This window comes from Melanostigma gelatinosum, assembly GCF_949748355.1.
Source record: "Melanostigma gelatinosum genome assembly, chromosome: 8".
NCBI lineage: Eukaryota > Metazoa > Chordata > Actinopteri > Perciformes > Zoarcidae > Melanostigma > Melanostigma gelatinosum.
Genome location: NC_136641.1, coordinates 26,740,983 through 26,761,447, shown reverse-complemented (window position 1 = coordinate 26,761,447; position 20,465 = coordinate 26,740,983). Strand labels below are relative to the sequence as shown.

The window sequence follows — 20,465 nt, the reverse complement described above, 5'->3', positions numbered from 1 at the left end:
TAACGGTGTGTGATATTGAATGTGTTTAATAAGAGACATCAAGCATTTGAGACTCCCTGGACTAAAAAGGTGAAGTATGAACGTACAAATGTGCAGAATAAGCAGTAAACAGATTTGTCTGTTCGTTCACTATGATCACATTTTATAAAATAGAAAAGGTGAAATAAATAAGTGAAAGGAGGATCATCTGCTGCTGCCGGGCTGCGTGGAGCCGGACACGGAGTGGGCTTCTCTGTACTGCTGGCTCCAGCTCTGAGGGTCCTGTTCATGGAGCTGAGACACCAGATCCTTTATGAGGTACGAGTCCTCCGGGTACTGACTGAACAAAGTACACCAGTAACACCGATACTTACTTGACCCATGAACTCCAGGATTTTGGTCTTTGAGACTTCCACGTCGGCACGTTGACCCCATCGAAACTCGTGCTCCACCGGCTCCGTGTGGGGGATTCGCACGTACTCCAGGTACCTACACACACAATATAACACACACACACACACACACACACACACACACAATATAACACACACACACACACACACACACAATATAACACACAGTGAGTATAGAGAGTTGGACACAGAACCGTTGGAATGACACATCATAGTGATTGTTTGGAGTCCGTGCTGGTCCAGACCACTCTGCTGTGGTGGTCTGGATCCACCCTCCGGCTGCTCTGTGGTGTGGTATAAACCGGAGTCTATGGTCTGACAGACTGCGGCTCTGATCACACCAGTACACTGTAACACACGTCCTGACGGGGGCTCGAACCTGCAACCTTCTGGTCACAGTCCTGCTGGCTTATAAACGAGCTATCAACCCACTATACAGCTCCAGGATCAGAACTGGTTCACACCTTCAGTGGGTGGGGGGGGGGGGGGGGGCTATATAAACCTGTTCACATGCACACAGGCGAAGGCCTTCTTCCTGCCACTTGAATTGAACTGTTCATTCTCACCTTTGACGCACAAACTCGTCTGTGACGACCTTCTTTACGTCTCCGAACTCCTCGTGTTTCTCTCTACAAACAGATTCAGAGTCGTTGATAACCAGGTGCACAACACGCGCGCACGCACACACACACACACACATCCTGACATACCCGGGGTCAACGCGGAGCTTGTTGAGCGTGTTCCAGATCAGGTCTGCAGCACAAAAACACAACCAGACATCTTCATCACAAAACACAGCCAGACATCTTCATCACACAGGAGAGAGGAGAGGAGAAAGGAGGAGAAAAGAGAGAGGAGAGGAGGAGATAAGAGAGGAGGAGGAGATAGGAGAGGATGTAAACATGTGAATAGTTCAATATTTATAACACCTAGATCCCCATTCCCCCCCCCCCCCCCCCCAACATTGGTAACACTTCAAAAATAGATATTTAGATTCCATTGTTTGCCGAGTTTTGTAAAATAAATGATCAAAGAAATTCAACAGTGTCTCCAAACGTCTCGGGCTTCAGAGGGTTCATGGTTCCGACCTGTAAGGAGCAATGAAGCTCTCACTCACTTTCTCTGACGACGCCTCCTTTCATAAAGATAACACTCAGGATCACGAACAGCAGACCCATCTTTGGATTGGTCGGGCTTCTACACGCGCACACACACACACACACACACACACACACACACACACACGCTGTGATGGTTCAAACCGTTCACTTGAAGACTTGAGTGTTAAATTACAGAGATAACAAAAGCACTCACTTGATGGGTGAGGCTCCATCACCCGGCTCCAGCTTGTTGATCAGTATGTACATGTGATTTTTGGCGTCGATTTCAATCATTTTCAGGCCAAATACCTGTTTCACACGGTGAGAAAGAGCAACATTGTGACTGAGTTTTTGTTGTGATGAGATTTTTATTAATTATGACACTTGATCTGATTCCAGCTGCTGATCCCCTCAGACTGAACACACCTGGTCAAAAGTGCGTGAGGCTCTCTTCATGATCTCAGGGTAAATGGTTCTGTACTCCTTCACCACGTGTTTCACCAGATCTGAAAACATACAAACATACATTGCACTATTTATTTAATATTTAAGTCTTAGATCTCACTGAGACGCTCTGTCCACCGATGGCTGATTTAAAGGTGTAGACACGCGTCTCTCAGTTTGACGGCTGATGAACCTGTGAATGTTGTTGCACGGTGTGCACGTGAGGCTGTACCTGCTCGGCGTACCGGAATCTTCTTTTGGTCCTTCACCAAGAAGTACTGCACCACCTCAGCTGTCTAACACACGGACAAAGCAAGGTGTGTGAACAATTCACTAACAAAGGAAAAGAAAATGCGCTTTTGTAATTATCTGAAATAACACTTTGTGTGTGTGTGTGTGTGTGTGTGTGTGTGTGTGTGTGTGTGTCTTACCTTTTGGTCGACCTGTGCAGGTGTGAGCTTCTGCATCCCTCTTTGGACCTGGGACGTACTCGGCTGGGTGAAGGTTGTGTCGTCATTTTCCTCCTGAGCCACTGAGCCGCCCGATTGCCTCTACAGAACAATAACACATCAATAAATTGAATTGGTGTCTAACAGAGGGATTCCCAAAGTGTGGTGAGGAAAAATGTAATGGCGGTCTAATGGTGTAATAATTGATATTAAATATAGTTTAAAAAACATTAAGTGGGATTTTTCACAAAAACATGAAATACAAAAATTCCCTTTGTAACATTTCAATTTTAAAACTTACAATTTAATAAATAAATGCACGTCTGCTCCTGCCGCCAGATTGTCTTTCACGTACACACTAGCTACATTCAGCAACATTCATGCATATACGAGAGTGAGCGTCAGACTGGAAAAAAAGAGGAAATATGATGAAAATGATCCGGGTCTGGAACCGCTGGTCCAACACAACATCATGGTCACAATGTTGTAGCTGTTGGATTAACTGATGGCTTGAATATATATGAGGTTACGAATATGGCAGAAGGCTCCAGCCAGTCCAGTGCGAGTACTTCATGTTTGTTTTTGTTGAATATGACAGTTAATAGAATAACTTTAGGTCTCGGACAAAACAAGCAACTTGAAGCTGTCACCATGAGCCCTGAGCCGTATGTGAATGTAAACGTGATCAGCTGACATGAAGTAAACATGGACCCAAGACGTATATAGATATCTATATATAATGTATTTAACATAACTAATATATAGAATGCATTTAACATAACTAAACATGTGTTGTTGGTGTACACTCACCTTGCTCTGCGAGGAGATCTGTGTGTTGGACAGCCTCTTTCTCTGCGACATGGCGACACGCTGCCTGAGTGTGCTTCATGAGAGTTTAGCGCGGCCAGAGGACCCGGAAGTGACGTTCATGCTAGTAACGGTAGCTAACCTGAGAGCGAAGTAGTTGTTTAAAAACTGATTCTAAAAAACCTTTTAACACGCACGTCTTAGTCTCCACAGACTGCAGTAGAGTGGAGGATCCGATTATGAAACAATCGGCTCAGTCAAACTATTCATTCACTTTGTTTAAATGCAGAAACTCCTCCGTTGTTTCCGTACCAACGGTACCGCTACTGCAATCCTTGGACGCTGGTTGATGACGCAAAATGGGGGCGCCGGAATTTTTGTTGTTGTTTTGCTTTATTGAAACAATTTATAAAACACAGTATAGTCTACATGGAACACAAAGAACTAAACAGTGCGTGAAGAAGTATTCAGATATTTTATTGAAGTAAAGTACTAATACCACACTGTGCAAATACTACAAAACAAGTCCGGCATTCAAATCTTACTTAAGTAAAAGTATGTAAGTATTATCAGCCGAATGTACTTAAAGTGTGAAAAATAGTTTGTTACTATTATATATGATGTTTCTGAAATGAATATTACTGGAAGGAACACGTCATCCTTCAGTTTATTACTAACAGTAGAGGAGTGTAGTCAAAAGTACAATATGTACCTCTGAGATGTAGTAGTACAGTATAAAGTACAATAAGTACCTCTGAGATGTAGTCCAGTATAAAGTACAATATAGGCTTTATAAATAGCATACAATGGAAATACTCAAGTACAATGCATTGGTACTTGTACTTTAGTTGAGTAAATGTAGGTATAAATGTAGGTTTGTTTTATATATTTTTTAATGTATTTCTTTTTTTGTATTTATTTAAAGTGTATTTTAAAATGCATTCATACATTTTTGAATATATATGTATTTAGTTTTGTATTTCGTTTTTCGATTTTATTATTTTATAAGAATTAACATGATAATAATTCAACTTATTTATACTTACCACTTAAATAGCCTTCAACCCACATATGATTGGGGATCAGATTTTACTGCGCATGCGTCGTGTTATGACGACCTCAACACGGAAACCGGCTTGTAAACTACATTAAAAACTATAAAATGGAACAAACACTATTGATGAAGCCGTAATCTCTGAAGACCAAGTGAAAAAAACAAACCGGTGCTCACTGCCAACAGCAAATCGTCAACATTATTACGTTCAAACAGGCTTCTTCCCCGAAAGAAACCACAATACCCAAAACTCTGTGCGGTGACTTTTACTTCCGGGGTCGGTGACCACCAGCTGTCTGTTTAGCAGATAGAGGAGAGGTAAATGTTTGATCTTGTGATGTTTTCTATATTTCCCAAGTTATTAAAGTCTTTAAACAGATGCTGTGAAGCTAAGACGAAAACTTGCCCTTTCATTTAACAGTTTATTCATTGTTATTTTTTCTACAGTGTGACAGTTCTGTCTCTCAGAGCTGAATGTGTGAAAACTTAAGCTAGCAGCTAGCTTGCAGGCTAACGTCAGCTAGCTAGCAGGCTAACGTCAGCTAGCTTGCAGGTTAACGTCAGCTAGCTTGCAGGCTAACGTTAGCTAGCTTGCAGGCTAACGTTAGCTAGCTTGCAGGCTAACGTCAGCTAGCTTGTAGGCTAACGTCAGCTAGCTTGCAGGCTAACGTTAGCTAGCTTGCAGGTTAACGTCAGCTAGCTTGCAGGCTAACGTTAGCTAGCTTGCAGGCTAACGTTAGCTAGCTTGCAGGCTAACGTCAGCTAGCTTGCAGGTTAACGTCAGCTAGCTTGCAGGCTAACGTTAGCTAGCTTGCAGGCTAACGTTAGCTAGCTTGCAGGCTAACGTCAGCTAGCTTGTAGGCTAACGTCAGCTAGCTTGCAGGCTAACGTTAGCTAGCTTGCAGGTTAACGTCAGCTAGCTTGCAGGCTAACGTTAGCTAGCTTGCAGGCTAACGTTAGCTAGCTTGCAGGCTAACGTCAGCTAGCTTGCAGGCTAACGTCAGCTAGCCGCTGAACACATAAGTTACCTCTGAAGAAGATTGTGACCTTAGCTCACAGTCCTCCACTGACAAGTACTTTGAGATACTTGTACTTTACTTGAGTATTTCCATGTTCTGCTACTCTGTACTTTTACTATACTACATCGCTGAGGTAAATGTACTTTTTACTGTACTACATCTCAGAGGTACATATTGTACTTTTTACTGTACTACATATCAGAGGTACATATTGTACTCTACTTCACTACATCTCAGAGGTAAATGTACTTTTTACTGTACTAAATCTCAGAGGTGCATGTTATACTTTTTACCCAGGGTTCCCACGGTACCTGGAAAACATGGAATTTATTTTTTAATTTTCCAGGTTTGGAAAAGTCATGGAAACTGAGCAAAAGTTAACGCTTACATGGAAATTGAAACAGTTGTCCTGGAAAATTTTATTGGATGATGTGTAAAATAGTAATAAAATGAAACTATTGAGCACAGAATTAAGATGAGTTTATAAAAACCCTTTACATGTGAACAGCTTTTTACTGTAGATAGAAATGGATGATCCCATGTTGTAGAGCAGGGATTCCCAAAGCAGCTCGCGCACCCCCAGGGGTGCGCGAGCTGAGGAACAATGTAATGGTGGTCTAATGGTGCAGTCCTGTCTCCTAAAAATGACGTTCCCCCAAAACTAAAATGCATTCTCAATTACGTTTGACTAAAAACGTATTTTCTCCCTGATTACGTTTGTGTTTGACGTATGACAAATACTCCCGGATTTTACACGCGGGCCTTTGTGGAGGTATTGTAGCCGCGTAATGTTCCTCGTTGCTCGGCCTGGATGAGCGCGTTTCTGCTGCAGACAGGCGGCGTGTTGTGGTCGTATTCTGACCGCGTAATAGGGAGAAGGAGATGCGGTGGTGGTGTTAAAATGTTGATTAGAAATGTATTTGTAATACGTCAAACACAAACGTAATCATGGAGAAAATACGTTTTTGGTCAAACGTAATTGAGAATGCATTTTAGTTTTTGGGGGAATGTCATTTTTGGGAGACAGTCGGTGCAGTGAGGTTCTGGCTGTCTGGGTCTACAAAACACGTTTGTTGTTCATCTCCAGCTTGTTGCATTATTTCATGCATTGATATTATCAATAAGACATAATCTCTAAGCATTTACAATGTAGACTTGACTGGCACATCTTTTAAATCAAGTAAGTAGTCAGGTGTGTGTGTGTGTGTGTGTGTGTGTGTGTGTGTGTGTGTGTGTGTGTGTGTGTGTGTGTGTGTGTGTGTGTGTGTGTGTGTGTGTGTGTGTGTGTGTGTGTGTGTGTGTGTGTGTGTGTGTGTGTGTGTGTGAGGGGGGCGGAAAGCTTCAGGGGCCTATAGATCATCACTTAATATGGTACCTGGAAAATCAGGAGGTAGCATGGAAATTTTTTTCAAGGCAAGCGTGGGAACCCTGTTACCTCTTCATTTACTTGATGACTTTAGTTACTTTGCAGATTCAGATTCATAATACAACATATAATCAACAAAAAAGAAAACATCATGCTGTATTATTACAGATCAAGATAAACCTTTGTTGATCCCTGGAGGCAAATTCGCAAGCTACCAGCAGTATATAAAGTAATGGAAATGAGCTCCACCGTTACCATATTATGCAACATTAAACCGATGAACACTTTAATCTATCAATCATTATAATCCAGATTCATTATAAACATCATTCTAAAATGGCCCGTTGTGCAAAATTAGTACTTTTACTTTTGGCACTTTCGGTATATATGTATGTTCTGATACTTTAGTACTTATACTTTAGTAAAAAGAAAAGCATGCTGGACAGAATATTTCTACACTGTCGTTTTGCTACTTTTACTTGAGTACAATATCTGAGTACTTCTGCAAACAGACTGAAGACATGCAGATACATTTAAATGTCACAGAGTATAAGAGCAGATGCAACGTGTAGATCAGTCATTTTAGAAAATCTAATGCTGTTAACGTAATGAGCATCTCGTACAGACAATGAAGGGTTATTTTTATAGACTTTCCAGAAACACGTGTGGAATTAAACCGCTTTTTTCCCCCGTTGTGTTTGTGGTTCCAGGTTCCTGTGTGTGTGGATGTAGTCTGTGCAGCGCTGTGATGCCCCTGGAGGTCAGATGGCCGTTCCCACAATGCCCTGCTTTGGCATGGAGGATCTCCAGCTCACTGATCATGGGGATGGTGGGCTCCTATTCCTACTTCTGGACCAGTACGTTCAACCACGGATCTCCAGATGTGTAGAATGTTTGTGATAAACTGAAGGATGAAGTGTTCCTTTACTTTAACTACGTAAACTACATCTAGCTGATCATACTTGTTACTCCTGTGAGTTTTACAATGCAGAACGTTTACTTGGAGTGGAGTATTTTCTCAGTGTTGTATAAGTAGTTTTACTTCAGTAAAAGATCAGAATACTTCTTCCACACAAGTTTTCTCTCTCCCTCCCAATCTTCAGAGTACATGAACTGCTTGACGGTCCACAACCACGAGGTTTTGTTGGACCTGATCGACCGGCGGCCCTCGGACACGCCCCTCATCACTCTGTCCAATCACCAGTCTTGTATGGATGACCCGCACATCTGGGGTAAGAAACAGATGTTCTCAAATCACACGGCCACATCAGAGAACACAGTGAAAATAACCCCGTGTTTGCGACAGGTGTGCTGAAGTTCAGACAGTTGTGGACCTTCAACAAGATGCGCTGGTGAGTTTTTAATCATTCCAACACTTCGTTCATTTTGCTTTTATTTTTCTGGGTCATAATCTTTCTCTGTAACCGCGCAGGTCTCCGGCAGCATCAGACATCTGTTTCACAAAAGAGCTGCACTCCAGATTCTTCAGTCGTGGAAAGTGCGTTCCGGTCTGCAGAGGTGAGTCTCTGTGTTATTAATCCCTGAACTTTGTCTCACCGTCTGACGTCATGATGTGTTCTCTGCAGGCGACGGCGTTTACCAGAAAGGGATGGATTTTATTCTGGAGAAAATGAACAGAGGAGACTGGGTGCACATTTTTCCTGAAGGTATTCCAGCTTTGCTCCTCACATTTCACTCTACTTGTAGTCGTGTCTCTTTCTCTGTAGCTGTTTGATTTCGTTTGAGTGTTGTGGAAATAACACAGACTGTCGATAAGAAGTGGTCGTAGTCGTCATGACGTCAGCCATCGGTTTGTTGACTGACGTTTTGAAGCCTCAAGTTTGGTGATTCGCCCGTCGCCATCTTGGCTTTTTGCAACCAGTCAACCAGAAGTGACCATATTTGGACTGAGGAGGAGTGACGTAGAATCACAGTAGCCCCGCCCTAAAGCATCCCCTGCTTTATGGTCTGTGTGACTCTAAATGGACCATAATGTACTAAATGAACATCATGCTGTATTGAAGGGTTAGGGTTAGGGTTAGGGTTAGGGTTAGGGTCTTGAAGAAGACTTGAAACTAGAGATTGAGACATAAACTCATGTTTACAATGTTTACTGAGGGAATAAATCAAGAGAGAAGTAGAGTCATTTTCTATAGACTTCTATACAACCAGAGGAGTCGCCCCCTGGTGGACACTAGAGAGAATGCAGCTTTAATACGTGAAGCTCTGACTTCACTAGAACTGGAGGTTGCCGCCTGAGATAATAAACACTTCCTCTCTCCTTTCTTATGAAACAGGCAGAGTCAACATGAGTGAAGAATATATCCGGTTAAAGTGGGGTGAGTACAGTGCATGAGTTTGAGTGTTTGTACAGTGTGATGTTCAGCATCAGAGATTGGTGAAGATGAACGTAGAGCGCTGGTTTTGCTGTCGTCGGTGTGAAAGTCTGATTGTGGTTCAGATCATTTCCTGTTTGTGTTTCAGGCGTTGGTCGGCTAATAGCGGAGTGCTCCCTTAATCCGATTATCCTGCCGCTCTGGCATGTGGGTGAGTAAGATGACATCACCGCATGTTGCTGCTGTTTCATCGCTTTATTAAAGATGGAGTCCGCTACACACAGGCAGGAAGAGAATGATGGAAGAATTAAAACATGTCTGCCTTTTGTTTGAGATCACAGTACAGACGTACAGTACAGAGACGAAATGAGGGGAAAGAAAGACGAGGACTGACGTGCAACTAAGTTCCCACTTTGTTTTCATTGGATCACATCTCGTATTGTTGAGGCAGAGCTGCACAGTACAGCCAGGTCTGTAGCGGGAACATGTTTCAAAACTGCATTTGAAGGACAAGCTTTAGATAGCCCTCATCAAAACAGTTCACATGAATAGATTGTGAAATAAACAAAATGACAATATACATTCATTGCTGTCTGTATGAAATAATTCAATCAACTTTATTCTTTTGAATTGCGTTGACAGTAACAGTTTGGATGTGATGTTAAAGGCTTTGGGGTTCTGGAAGTTCTGTGTTTCGGTGAAACACCAAGAAGACCAAGTAGTCTGTTCTTCTCCTGTCTCAGGTTTGAATGACGTTCTGCCAAATGTGGCGCCCTACATCCCTCGGACCGGCAAGGTGGGAACGCTGACGTCAGACTCCAGCAGGACTTCAATGAAATGTTTATTGTTGCTTTTAAAGCGGTTGTTTTTCCCTCCAGAGGATCACCGTCCTGGTGGGGAAACCGTTCAGCGTGAAAGAGCTCGTTGAATCCCTCCGAGCCGAGAACAAGAGCCAGGTGAGACAAACACTAAAGGTGTCGGCGTGTTTCATTGTGCTGCGTATGTCATGTGTTTTCATACACGCGTGTCTAGAGATTGAGAACGTTTTGGAGCAAAACATTAGATTTGGTCGCCAGAAACATCGTCGCGCTGAATAAACAATTAGTCTTTAAAGCAGAAACTCAGCTTCTCAAATGTGAATATTTTCTTTCTGTTTTTAGTCTTTGTGATCATAAACTTAATATCTTTTGGGTTTTGATCTGTTCTTTTCTACTGTTTGCTGATGTTCTGTTGACCAAATGATTTATCAATTGAAGATTAAAATAACCGCCGAAATACAACTCGATTGGTCGATTTGTTGAGGAAGTCGAGTAAAATATTGGAGAAAATGGCTTAAAGTTGCTCGTTTTGTCCGACTCTAAAACCCAAGAAAAATCATCAAATCCTCTCATTTCAGAAGCTGAAACTAAACTTATCAACGATTGAAATAGTCTGCGAATAATTTAGTAAATAGTTTCAGCTGCAGTTGGCTTCACTGGTTATAGTTAACGGAGGCTAAAGTCCCACTCGAGGCATTCTTCAATGTGCTTTTGCATTTGGAAAAAGGAGAACGCATCTTTTCTTTACATTTTTCCTTTCAGTTGGAAATGAGGAAGACCTTGACTGACTTCATCCAGGAGGAGTTTCGGAGCCTGAAAGTCCAGGCCGAGGCCCTCCACGGACAAGTCCAGACCACGTCCTGAGTCCAGAGTCCTGGTCGCTACACTCCTCACAGCCAACAAGACCGAGGATCCTTTACCCGAAACCGAGGGTAAAACCTCTGAAACCGGACGTCCACACACACACACACACACACACACACTGGACCGTTTGTGGATCACTATCGGTGGAAAAATGAACTGAGCATCCATTCCTGCTGATGAGACGTCTTTGTAAAAGCATGTTTTTCTTACTTTAGCATATTCAGTCGCTGGGTTTGTCTCCGATCCCACTGCCGCCCAGAAACAGGGTTGAAACGACAGATCGATGGACGATGACTTGAATTCATACCAATCAATGCTGCGTGACCTCGACGCAGGCAGTTGGTCCCTGAAGATTGAAAGATCTCGAGCGTGTGTGTGGCGTGAAGCACATTCAGGGGTACTGAGTGAACTGCTTATTTTAGCTCCAGCGAGCGGAATGCAGGAAGTAGTTTGTCCTTCATGGACTGTTCATGCAGCAGGCTGGAGTCACCGATCTGCAATTCATGTTTGCATTTTTATTACTCACTGCGATCTTTCCCGAACCTTGAAGTTACAATCTGGAAGATCTCCGTTGGGTTCTCTTTGGCGCCGCCTGTGGCGATTAGCGGTAGTTGCAGCTGTGTCTTGTCGCCTTTTATCAAGATCGGTTCGATACGACAGCAAACACTCGTTGAGCAGCTACTTTTATCAGAAACAGAGCATCTGTTTACATCGCAGCCAAATAAACTCAGGTGGTTTTTGATAAAGGAGTCTGTCAATAATCAGCCTTTTTCTGTCCGTCGTGCCCCGAGCCACAGTCGTCTGGCTTCCTGCTGCACGCGGTAATATTTAAAAAAACATACGCAAACGTTCTTTGTGCTCGTTCACCCTCGTGTTTCACAATAAAAGCCAGTCAACACTTTGAATATGAGCCAGCAGCAGGAGATGTTGTGTTAGAATTCGCAGCGGCTGTAGGAGACGAATGATCTCATATCAACGTAACACTGGTTTCCTGCGGAGTCCTCCTGCTTAAGAAGGCAATTTAAAAATCCAGGGCGGGAACGGCGGACTCTGCCGCCAACAATAAGCTTCACGGGGAAAAAAACTCTTCTACGAGTGATTTCGGAGAATTTGCCGAATTAACTTTGTTTTAGTATTTAGATATTTTTTTCTCTTTGATACGGACACAATAGCGGACCATATATATATATATATATATATATATATATATATATATATATATATATATATATATCTCTTCGATACTTTGACGGCTCCAGTTGCAGTCAGAGATATTCGATAAGAATCTTTCACATGGAACCGTTTCTTCTTTTATTTCGCTGACGGTGCGATCCTCAGGCGACTCGTTCCTTTATTTGATCTGTGAAAGCAGCACATCCGGAGCAGGTTTGTGGTGTTATTGGGCCGTTAATTAAGCTCATTTACAATTATGAAGTCAGAGCGTTTGATGAATGTGTCTCACAAAAACAGGAATAGAAAGTTCAGATAAAAGCACGACCATGTTGGTACAGAAATAACATTTAAAAACTGAGGATTTCATGAAACAGTATTCCTGTTTTCTGGTGTTCAGGTTGCATCAACCTGTTTGAGGAGAACTTCACACCATGAAATACTAGATCTGAGTATTTCGGGTGCTCCTCTGTGCACCCACACACGAGGGATTTATGATCGAATGAAGGGAATCGATCAGCGCTGTACTGGTCAACGTGTTTCATCAGAAGCAGGCATGCAGAGTGAATGATTGTTACTTTAATGGTTGTTTTACCGTCACACGTTTCACTTCTGTTCTTCACAACGTCACCGTGTTTCCTCGCTCTGTCATCGCTCTTGTACATTATTAAACCGCTGAGTTTTCTTTAGATCCTTTCGAATGCTGCCCCGTTACAGATGTACATAACTTATTTAATCACAGGCTTTTATAATGGAGATGATTTATGAATGTTATGGCCTGACTGATTCTTACTCTTTCCTGCTGTATGTGAACGCCAATAAATGCTCAACTTTTATACATTTTAATTGTGCCTTGTGAATGTAACGCTTCCCAATCATGTCGTCGTGTCACGTGAGGATATAAATAATAATGCAGTTTAGTTTAATAGTGAAGTATTTTATCATATTTTAAAACATCCTCATATGATGATCATATATATGATATTATTGATGCATTCATGTTTTCATCACTTTAATGTTGCAGCTGATCAAAGTGCAGCTAATGCTGGTTAGCTTAACTGATAACATCACAATTTATTAGTTGATTTATATGTTGTTAATAATCTGTAAAGTAACTAAATGTGGTGGAGTAAAAAGTACAATACTGGTTCACAAAATCTAGTGGAGTATATGTATAAAGTCAAATAAAATGGACATTTTAATAATCTAATAAATACTAATCTGATTTTAGTTTATTTAGATAGATATTTTAAGTACAATATTTGCATTATATATGTATGAAGTATAATAAAATGTACCTCAAATTGTACAGTACTTGTGTAATAAATTGAAATGTACTTCATGTTTTAAATACATAAAGTACTACTTTATACTGCGTGTGTTGCAGTATTTGATGCTGCAGTGAAAACAGAGGCGCGTCTCTCACGTCACGTGACCTCATCCTACGTCACCTGCTGTCAAAGAGATTCTAAAGATGGCGACCACAGGGACGCTTCACCTCCGCAGCGTCTCCGCGCGTTTGACCGTTTTTCTCGCCTTGTTGAACGCGCTGGATTCGGTGAATTGCGATGAGCAGGTGCCGCTCATTCTGTGGACGAGCGTAGGGTGAGTCCCGGTGGATTTATCGCGTTTTATCGTCTCGAGAGCGGTTGAAACCGCTTTTACCTTTTAAGCTAACGGTTAGCCGAGCGTAGCATCGACAGTTAGCTTCTAGAATGTCGTTTGAATGATGTTTAACTGTGGTTCATGTATGTGGTTTTATTTAAATTTAAATGAAGGCAGCGGAACGTGATCATTTCCCGGTAATCCTCATGAGTGACAGGTGCTGTATCACCTGTCACCTGACGAGCCGTTGTCTCATTGTGTTGGATGGATGAGCAGTTTGATTGAATTACAGCAACAAATGTGTTCTCCACATAAAGATAGGATGAGACTGTTATTGATGTCCAAGAGAGGGAAGTCAGCAGCAGAAGGACGTAAATAAAATAAAATAAAGATCTGAAAGTGTAACGTTACATGTTATGCTACTTTCTACTCACTACATCTCAGAGGTACATCTTGTACTTTTTATTGTACTACATCTCAGAGGTACATCTTGTACTTTTTATTGTACTACATCTCAGAGGTACATCTTGTACTTTTTATTGTACTACATCTCAGAGGTACATCTTGTACTTTTTATTGTACTACATCTCAGGGGTACATATTGTACTTTGTACTGTACCACATCTCAGAGGTACATATTGTAGTCCTTGCTATTGTACTACAAAAACAAGATATTAAGATTTGTATGAGAATCTGAAATACTGGAAAGAAACATTAATATATACTATTATAAATAATGATTTCACAAAATTGAGCTTGATGTTTCATTCCCAGTTGCCAGCCTTGGAAAAGGAGACACAATTTAGATAATGTATCGATAATATATAATATAAAACAAACAAATTAGCATTCATGCTGCTGCACATACTTTAAGGTATTTAATGCTTGATGTTGTACATGTAATGCAGTGTCTTCACATTATTATAAGGGTATGTTTACATGAATACACGCTCTGAATACTTCCTCCTGCAGCGTCTCCCGGCCGAGTCCGTCTCCGCCTGCAGCCGGTCACATCGTCGGGCAGCAGCAGCTGAGCTCGTACCTGGAGACGGCTCTGAGTGACGGCCCAAGAAACGTGGTGCTGTTCCTCCAGGACAAGGTCCACACATTTAGTATGCTTCATCTGAATCTGTGGCTTTACAAGTACACGGGGTCTGAATACGTCATGTGACGGATGTACCACTGAGAAGAGATGAGAGGCCTGTACTCAATACTGTAAAATGTCACAACGTTGACGTTCTGATTCGACATCCGAATACTGTGCAGCGTTCTATTGTATGCATGTTTGTTCATTTTGTTGAAACCCAGTATTTCCTCTCACTGTCACATACCGATCAGGCTCCACTAATATTATTACATTATATTATTAGTAAAATAAGTTTCCTGTGGTGGCTGCGTACGATTGCTTCAGACTCGAGTGATTCAAACATTTCCAGTAACTCCAGAACATTGTAAAGTCTAAAAGTCAACATTTATTGGAAGAAAAGAAGATGAAATCATTTCACAAAAGATTCTGCTTCAACCCATGTTTGTTGGCGTTTCGACTTTCAAAAGCATTTTCACTGTTGTCATAAAAGGCTGAGTCATTAAATCTGATGAGTCACTTTATTCAAATTGAGAGTTAGTTCAGGGTGAAGAGGTCATACAATATGGTGACGGACATTCAAAGATTCATTTGAAGAAGCTCAATAGAAGCCTTGAGTAAAAACAAAGAGACGTTTGGTACTTCGTCTTAAAATGACTCGCTCCTCTCACCTGCACTCAAAATCATATTTGATCTGATGATGATCCAAACGTCATTATAAACCCTCTGAAATGATATTTCTCTCCAGCTCTTCGTTGTAACGGTGAGTTCTCTAGTTGAGATTGTGTTTCCTCGTCCCCTCAGATGAGCATCGAGGACTTCACCATGTACGGAGGAGCTTTTGGAAACAAGCAGGACACGGCTTTCCCCAACCTGGAGGTGAGATGAAGCGTCATGTGTTAAAGCTGCATTCTCTCTAGTGTCCACCAGGGGGCGACTCCTCTGGTTGTATAGAAGTCTATAGAAAATGACTCTACTTCTCTCTTGATTTATTACCTCAGTAAACATTGTAAACATGAGTTTATGTCTCAATCTCTAGTTTCAAGTCTTCTTCAATACAGCATGATGTTCATTTAGTACATTATGCTCCATTTAGAGTCACACAGACCATAAAGCATTTTTCTGAGCCAAGTAAACATAAGAGGAAGCAACAAATCAAAGTGAAACTATCATGTAAATATAAACGGACCAACACGACGTGTGTTTGGTTCGTTTATAAGGTGTGTGTGTGGGTCACATGTCACTGACGGATGTTTGGTCTCTCCTGTGCCTCAGGGGGCTCTGATGTCCTCGTCCTCTCCTCTGGTGTTACCTGCCGTGTCCTGGCCCGCCTCCAATGCAGTGATTGGTCAGCTGCAGGACCAATTAGAAACCTCCCCTCTGTACATGGACCCTGAGACGCTGAGTCAGCTGAGACTCAACGCCTCCTCGCCCGCCCTGCTGGTGTTCAGGCTGCCGTACGGCATCGGGTGGGTTTGTAGACTGATGCTGGTAATGTGGCAGTTCTGTATGGAAACCTTTATGGTTTTACTGATGATGGTTCTCCAATATTCAGTAAATATTGCACAATGTTTCTAGTCTCTTCTGAACTAAAGTATGATTTAACATTAACATGCTGTTGCACAAATATGAGACTAAAACTAGAAACCAGGGAGGCGTCGTCGTGTTTAACAAACCACCACTGCTGCTGCTGGAGATCCCCTCAGTGGACGCTTTATTTAACCGCTCCTCTGCTTCTTCTTCTCCTTCTCCTTCACTGTCTCACTGTCGTCTCGTCTCTCCTGCAGCGCTGATCTGATGTCTGCTAAAGAGATTCTCAGTGGAAACGGTGAGTGTTCATAGAGAGCAGTTCTGAAGTTTCTCCTCTTTTAATCTGCAACTCGTCTGTAGTTCTTTGTGTTGTGAAGATTTGTTTCATTTAAAGGTGCAATATTTAAATGCATAAATGTTTCCATTTGTATGTGAGAACAAAAGCAGAAGTGAAAAATACAAAAACATGTGTACAGATGCATGCAAATGTGAGTTATAAACATAATAATGATGCATCATTATGAATACATACGCAGGTAAATAGTGCTGAGATATAAAACGGCAGTAATAATACATCAACCTATGATGAATGAATACACAACACCTTGTTTTTCAGATGAGGTCATAGGTCAGGTGCTGAGCACCATGAAGACTCAGGCCGTCCCGTACACGGCCATCTACACGGCCCTGCAGCCCTCCAGGGTGAGTCCGTTCACCAGAGCGACACCGACCAGCTCAGCCAGACGCTGTGAACACCGACGGGCATCTTTCCCACGGCCCGTGAACACATCACGCGTGACAAACGCTTCAGTCAGACAAATCAACCAGGAGGAAGCTTAAAATGGTGATATTTCACCAAAAGAGTTCACTAACCAGAGTGTGTAAAAACATCAGAGTGTGAGCTCCTCAGAGAAACTATGAAGGCATGATGGATTCATCTGAGACCAACAGTCATGTGACAAGAAGGAGGAGACACTTTGACTGAACTACAGGAAGTGAACACAGAGAGGAGAGGAGAGGAGAGGAGAGAGGAGAGAGAGGAGGAGGGGAGAGAGGAGGGAGGAGAGAGGAGAGAGGAGAGAGGAGAGAGGAGAGGAGAGAGGAGGGGAGAGGAGAGAGGAGAGGAGGAGAGAGGAGGGGAGAGGAGGAGAGGAGGGGAGAGGAGAGGAGGAAGAAAAGATGTGAATAGTTCAATGAATATAGAACGTAAAGCCTTTTTGCCTACATTTGTACACTTGTAGACACTTGAAACATGTTTGCTGTATAGATTATATTGTTTTCCAATTTTTGTAAAATATATCAAAGAAATCCAACTTTAGTTTTTCCTTTTTAATGGTTGATGTAATGAACTGTGATTCTGCACTGGACATGTTGTAGTTCTCTACTTCTGTCATGCTGGTTCTGTTTCACAGAGAGGAACATGTGAGAAGACTCGACGCTGCTCGAGGTTCAGAGTGTTCATCGTGTTCATCGTGTGTCTTCTGTCTTCTCAGGAGGCGGCGTCTCTCGCCATGGAAGCCGGCCTCGGGGGAGGACGCTCTCTCCTGCAGGCCAAAGGAGGCTATCGGGAGAGGGAGAGAGAACGGGAGAGGCAGCGCAGGATCAAGGAGAAGGCTGGCATCTACGCACCGGTGGAGTTTAAGGTGGAGTCACTCATCATGTCTTCTGCATCGTCAGTCCTGCATGCTGCTGTTCATTTAGCCAGAAAACAGCGTGTGTGTGTGAGATGTTCCTTCATTACCACGAACACACACACGTTTATTTTGTCTCAATCCCCACATACATAAACTCACTCGAGCACCAAATGTGGATTAATACGCCGCTGAAAATAGTCCTCAACGAAGTATTTCCTGCTGTTTGTTTGATTAATAACTAGAGTTGTTGTTGTGATATTTCAGTCTCCAGCAGGAGGACAGTAAGAGCAATATACTAATATCAGCTTTCCCCCCCCAGGAGGGTGAGGAGACCTGTATCCTGCTCTGGGCTAAAGGTCTGTCGGTGAGCATCCTTCGGAGCGGTCGCTGGGAGGACCACGACCTGACCCCGTCCACCTTCGGGGAGGGAGTCGTCCCCAAACTCCACGGATCAAGCTGCGACAAAAGCAGATCCAAGTGGGTCAAAAGCTGAGATCTACTTCATGAGCAGTGGTTATTAGACCGTGTGTCTTAAAGAGACAGTAGCGGTGTTTAGAAGTGTTTGTATTTGTGGTTCTTTGCAGGTTGGTTCTTAACTATGAGAACGTCCTCGGCCACCGCAGCTTCAAACTCATGTGAGTGTGTTGAACAGATCCTGCGGCTTGTGTTTCATGTCCATTTGAGCTCTGACTGGCTCCCTCCTGCTGATGGCTGCCTGTAACCTTCCCTGATACTCTCCAGCTTCGCTATGAGCCAGCGTCTCTACAAAGTGTCGGCCCGCCGCTGGTTCACGCTGGACACCGTGGAGCTGGAGTACGACGGCACCAAAGCCAAGTTCAACGGCAGCAGGAAGGTCTACGCCCCCGCCGAGTACTCGTACCGCTGCGAGTCCGTCACCAACTTCCGGTGGCCCCAACTCGTCCCGCGCACCTTCAGCGATCCGGCCAATCAGTGGAGGGTCTCCTTTGAAGACTTTCAGGTGAGAAGGAGAGTTTGTTTTGTGTTCTTGCTGAGTGATGGAGAACGTTCTCATATCTTACTCTGGCAGAGCTATGGACCCCTTTCTCCTCTTCATCATGTGTTTCCTAGATTGTGTTCTTTCTCGAGACAAATGAAAGTGTTGAAGAGCTTCAGCTTAGCATCCAGACTGGAGGCGTTCCTGCCTCCTGGCTCTGTCGGCTCATGAACGGACAGCAGGAAGGAGCTCGGGTGTAATTGATGATATTAAAAATGTCCGCTGGACACTTGTTCCAAAGGTTTCAGCTGCTTGTCCTGCTATCACAAGTCAACATGTCCGTTGTGAATGAAGTCTGTTGAAGCCTGAAATGAAAGGGATGAAGCTGCTGAAGCGCTCCCTGTTTGTTCTGCGTGTCCCTCCACAGATCCAGGGCTTCAACGTGAGCGGCAGCGACTTCTCCTACGCCAGCGACTGCGCGGGCTTCTTCTCCCCGGGCATCTGGATGGGCCTGATGACCAGCCTCCTCATGGTGCTGGTGCTGACCTACGGCCTGCACATGATCATGCAGCTCCGCACCATGGACCGCTTCGACGACCCCAAAGGACCGGCCATCTCCGTGCCCCAAACAGAGTAACGCGCTGTGTCCCACCGGTCCTCCCTCCATGTGGAGTTGGGCGTCACACACACGGTGTTGTCAGAATAAGGACCAGTCATCACTGAATATATGTGTCACTTTATACTCAATGTGCATTCTGAGAGTGAAGCCTCTTAGTTCGTGCTCCTCATGTAGTAGTTACATCTGTTAACACCTGAAGGATCCTCAGAGTCTTCTAACCTCAAGTATTCATCTGAGACATGAAGTCTCTTTAGTTCGTGTTGTTAGTGTGTCAGAGGGATGCGGTGCAGTCTGTGAACATGTTGAGCGTCGAGCAGGTCCGTATGAGACGACGAATCCTAAATTTAGTTCCTAGTTTCTGCTGTGACACAGAATGTCATCAATAATCCCGTCGGCTTCTCGTCGAGAGAACCAGTGCAGCAAACTGAAGATCTGTTTATTCAGAAGAGTCTCACAAAGTGTTGTTCATTAAAATACTTTACAGATGAAACATGAGGCGCACAAGCTGGAGCGAGTTCTCAGGAGGATCAACGTCCCATGAAAGTTTTACAATTGTACATAAAGTAAGTTATGAAAAATGAATTATGAAATGTTATTTATTGGTGAAACTCGTGTGTGTTTACAGTCGTGTGTGTCTGAGTAGATGAGTGAAATGAAGGGACTACTTTCTGTGTGGATGAATCATTTATTCTAGTTCAGTGAGGCGATGAGACCATGAGGACCTCTGAAGTACAACATTAAACTTTAACATTTACATGAACATGAACATTTACTCGTGTCTTTGGTTGTCTCGCTGGTTGTTTTACCGTGCTGAACATTATTTATTCATTATTTAAAGTCACTGAATTCTGCTCAACGTGAAATGATCGTTTCACTGCTTATTGATTTAGATGATAGTCGTGAATGTCGATGATGTGATGTAAGGTCCTGAATGTCGTGCTGCTGCTGTGACTCCAATAAAACATCTGTTGAAACAAAGAAGTCCTTTTGTTTTCCTGAATACATATTTAAACTCAACAGCAGGTTTATGAATGAGTAACGGTTTACAGGTCGAACTTCCTGACAGGAGATCCCCGAGGTCTCAAAGTATTAAAAGTTGACGTGTTTATGAAGACACGCCTGGTTCTGTTCAACGTTGATGTATTTTATCATTGTGGAGCTGGACAGATGTGGAAGAGGTGCGATACCACCGACTGAGACATCACAGATCTCACTACCT

The 20,465-nt window shown here is 43.0% G+C and overlaps 3 protein-coding genes across 4 annotated transcripts; 2 read left to right on the top strand and 1 right to left on the bottom strand.

Annotated features, from left to right (window-relative positions):
• Positions 1-3,523, bottom strand: ndnl2 (necdin-like 2). The gene is made up of 10 exons (XM_079273980.1): positions 3,196-3,523; positions 2,368-2,487; positions 2,169-2,232; positions 1,919-1,998; positions 1,707-1,801; positions 1,510-1,589; positions 1,103-1,145; positions 959-1,021; positions 354-468; positions 1-273 (listed from the first exon to the last, which is right to left on the bottom strand). Exons 1-10 carry the CDS (start codon positions 3,244-3,246, stop codon positions 184-186), a joined length of 801 nt encoding a protein of 266 aa, XP_079130106.1. The 5' UTR covers positions 3,247-3,523; the 3' UTR covers positions 1-183.
• Positions 3,524-4,459: 936 nt separating this feature from the next.
• tafazzin (tafazzin, phospholipid-lysophospholipid transacylase) lies at positions 4,460-11,847 on the top strand. 2 transcript variants are annotated; one of them, XM_079274486.1, is made up of 11 exons: positions 4,460-4,564; positions 7,342-7,488; positions 7,735-7,863; positions 7,938-7,983; positions 8,064-8,149; positions 8,218-8,298; positions 8,929-8,970; positions 9,116-9,178; positions 9,711-9,763; positions 9,846-9,923; positions 10,548-11,847. In XM_079274486.1, exons 2-11 carry the CDS (start codon positions 7,380-7,382, stop codon positions 10,647-10,649), a joined length of 789 nt encoding a protein of 262 aa, XP_079130612.1. In that variant the 5' UTR covers positions 4,460-4,564; positions 7,342-7,379; the 3' UTR covers positions 10,650-11,847. The 2 variants fall into 2 exon arrangements, with proteins under 2 accessions (XP_079130612.1, XP_079130613.1); XM_079274487.1 differs by having other exon boundaries at positions 4,554-4,564; positions 7,342-7,460.
• A 1,441-nt stretch (positions 11,848-13,288) lies between these two features.
• Positions 13,289-20,006, top strand: atp6ap1a (ATPase H+ transporting accessory protein 1a). Its single transcript, XM_079272928.1, has 11 exons — positions 13,289-13,424; positions 14,397-14,523; positions 15,313-15,387; positions 15,784-15,977; positions 16,296-16,336; positions 16,655-16,740; positions 17,532-17,681; positions 17,992-18,149; positions 18,257-18,307; positions 18,414-18,651; positions 19,055-20,006. Exons 1-11 carry the CDS (start codon positions 13,294-13,296, stop codon positions 19,262-19,264), a joined length of 1,461 nt encoding a protein of 486 aa, XP_079129054.1. The 5' UTR covers positions 13,289-13,293; the 3' UTR covers positions 19,265-20,006.
• Positions 20,007-20,465: the final 459 nt, after the last annotated feature.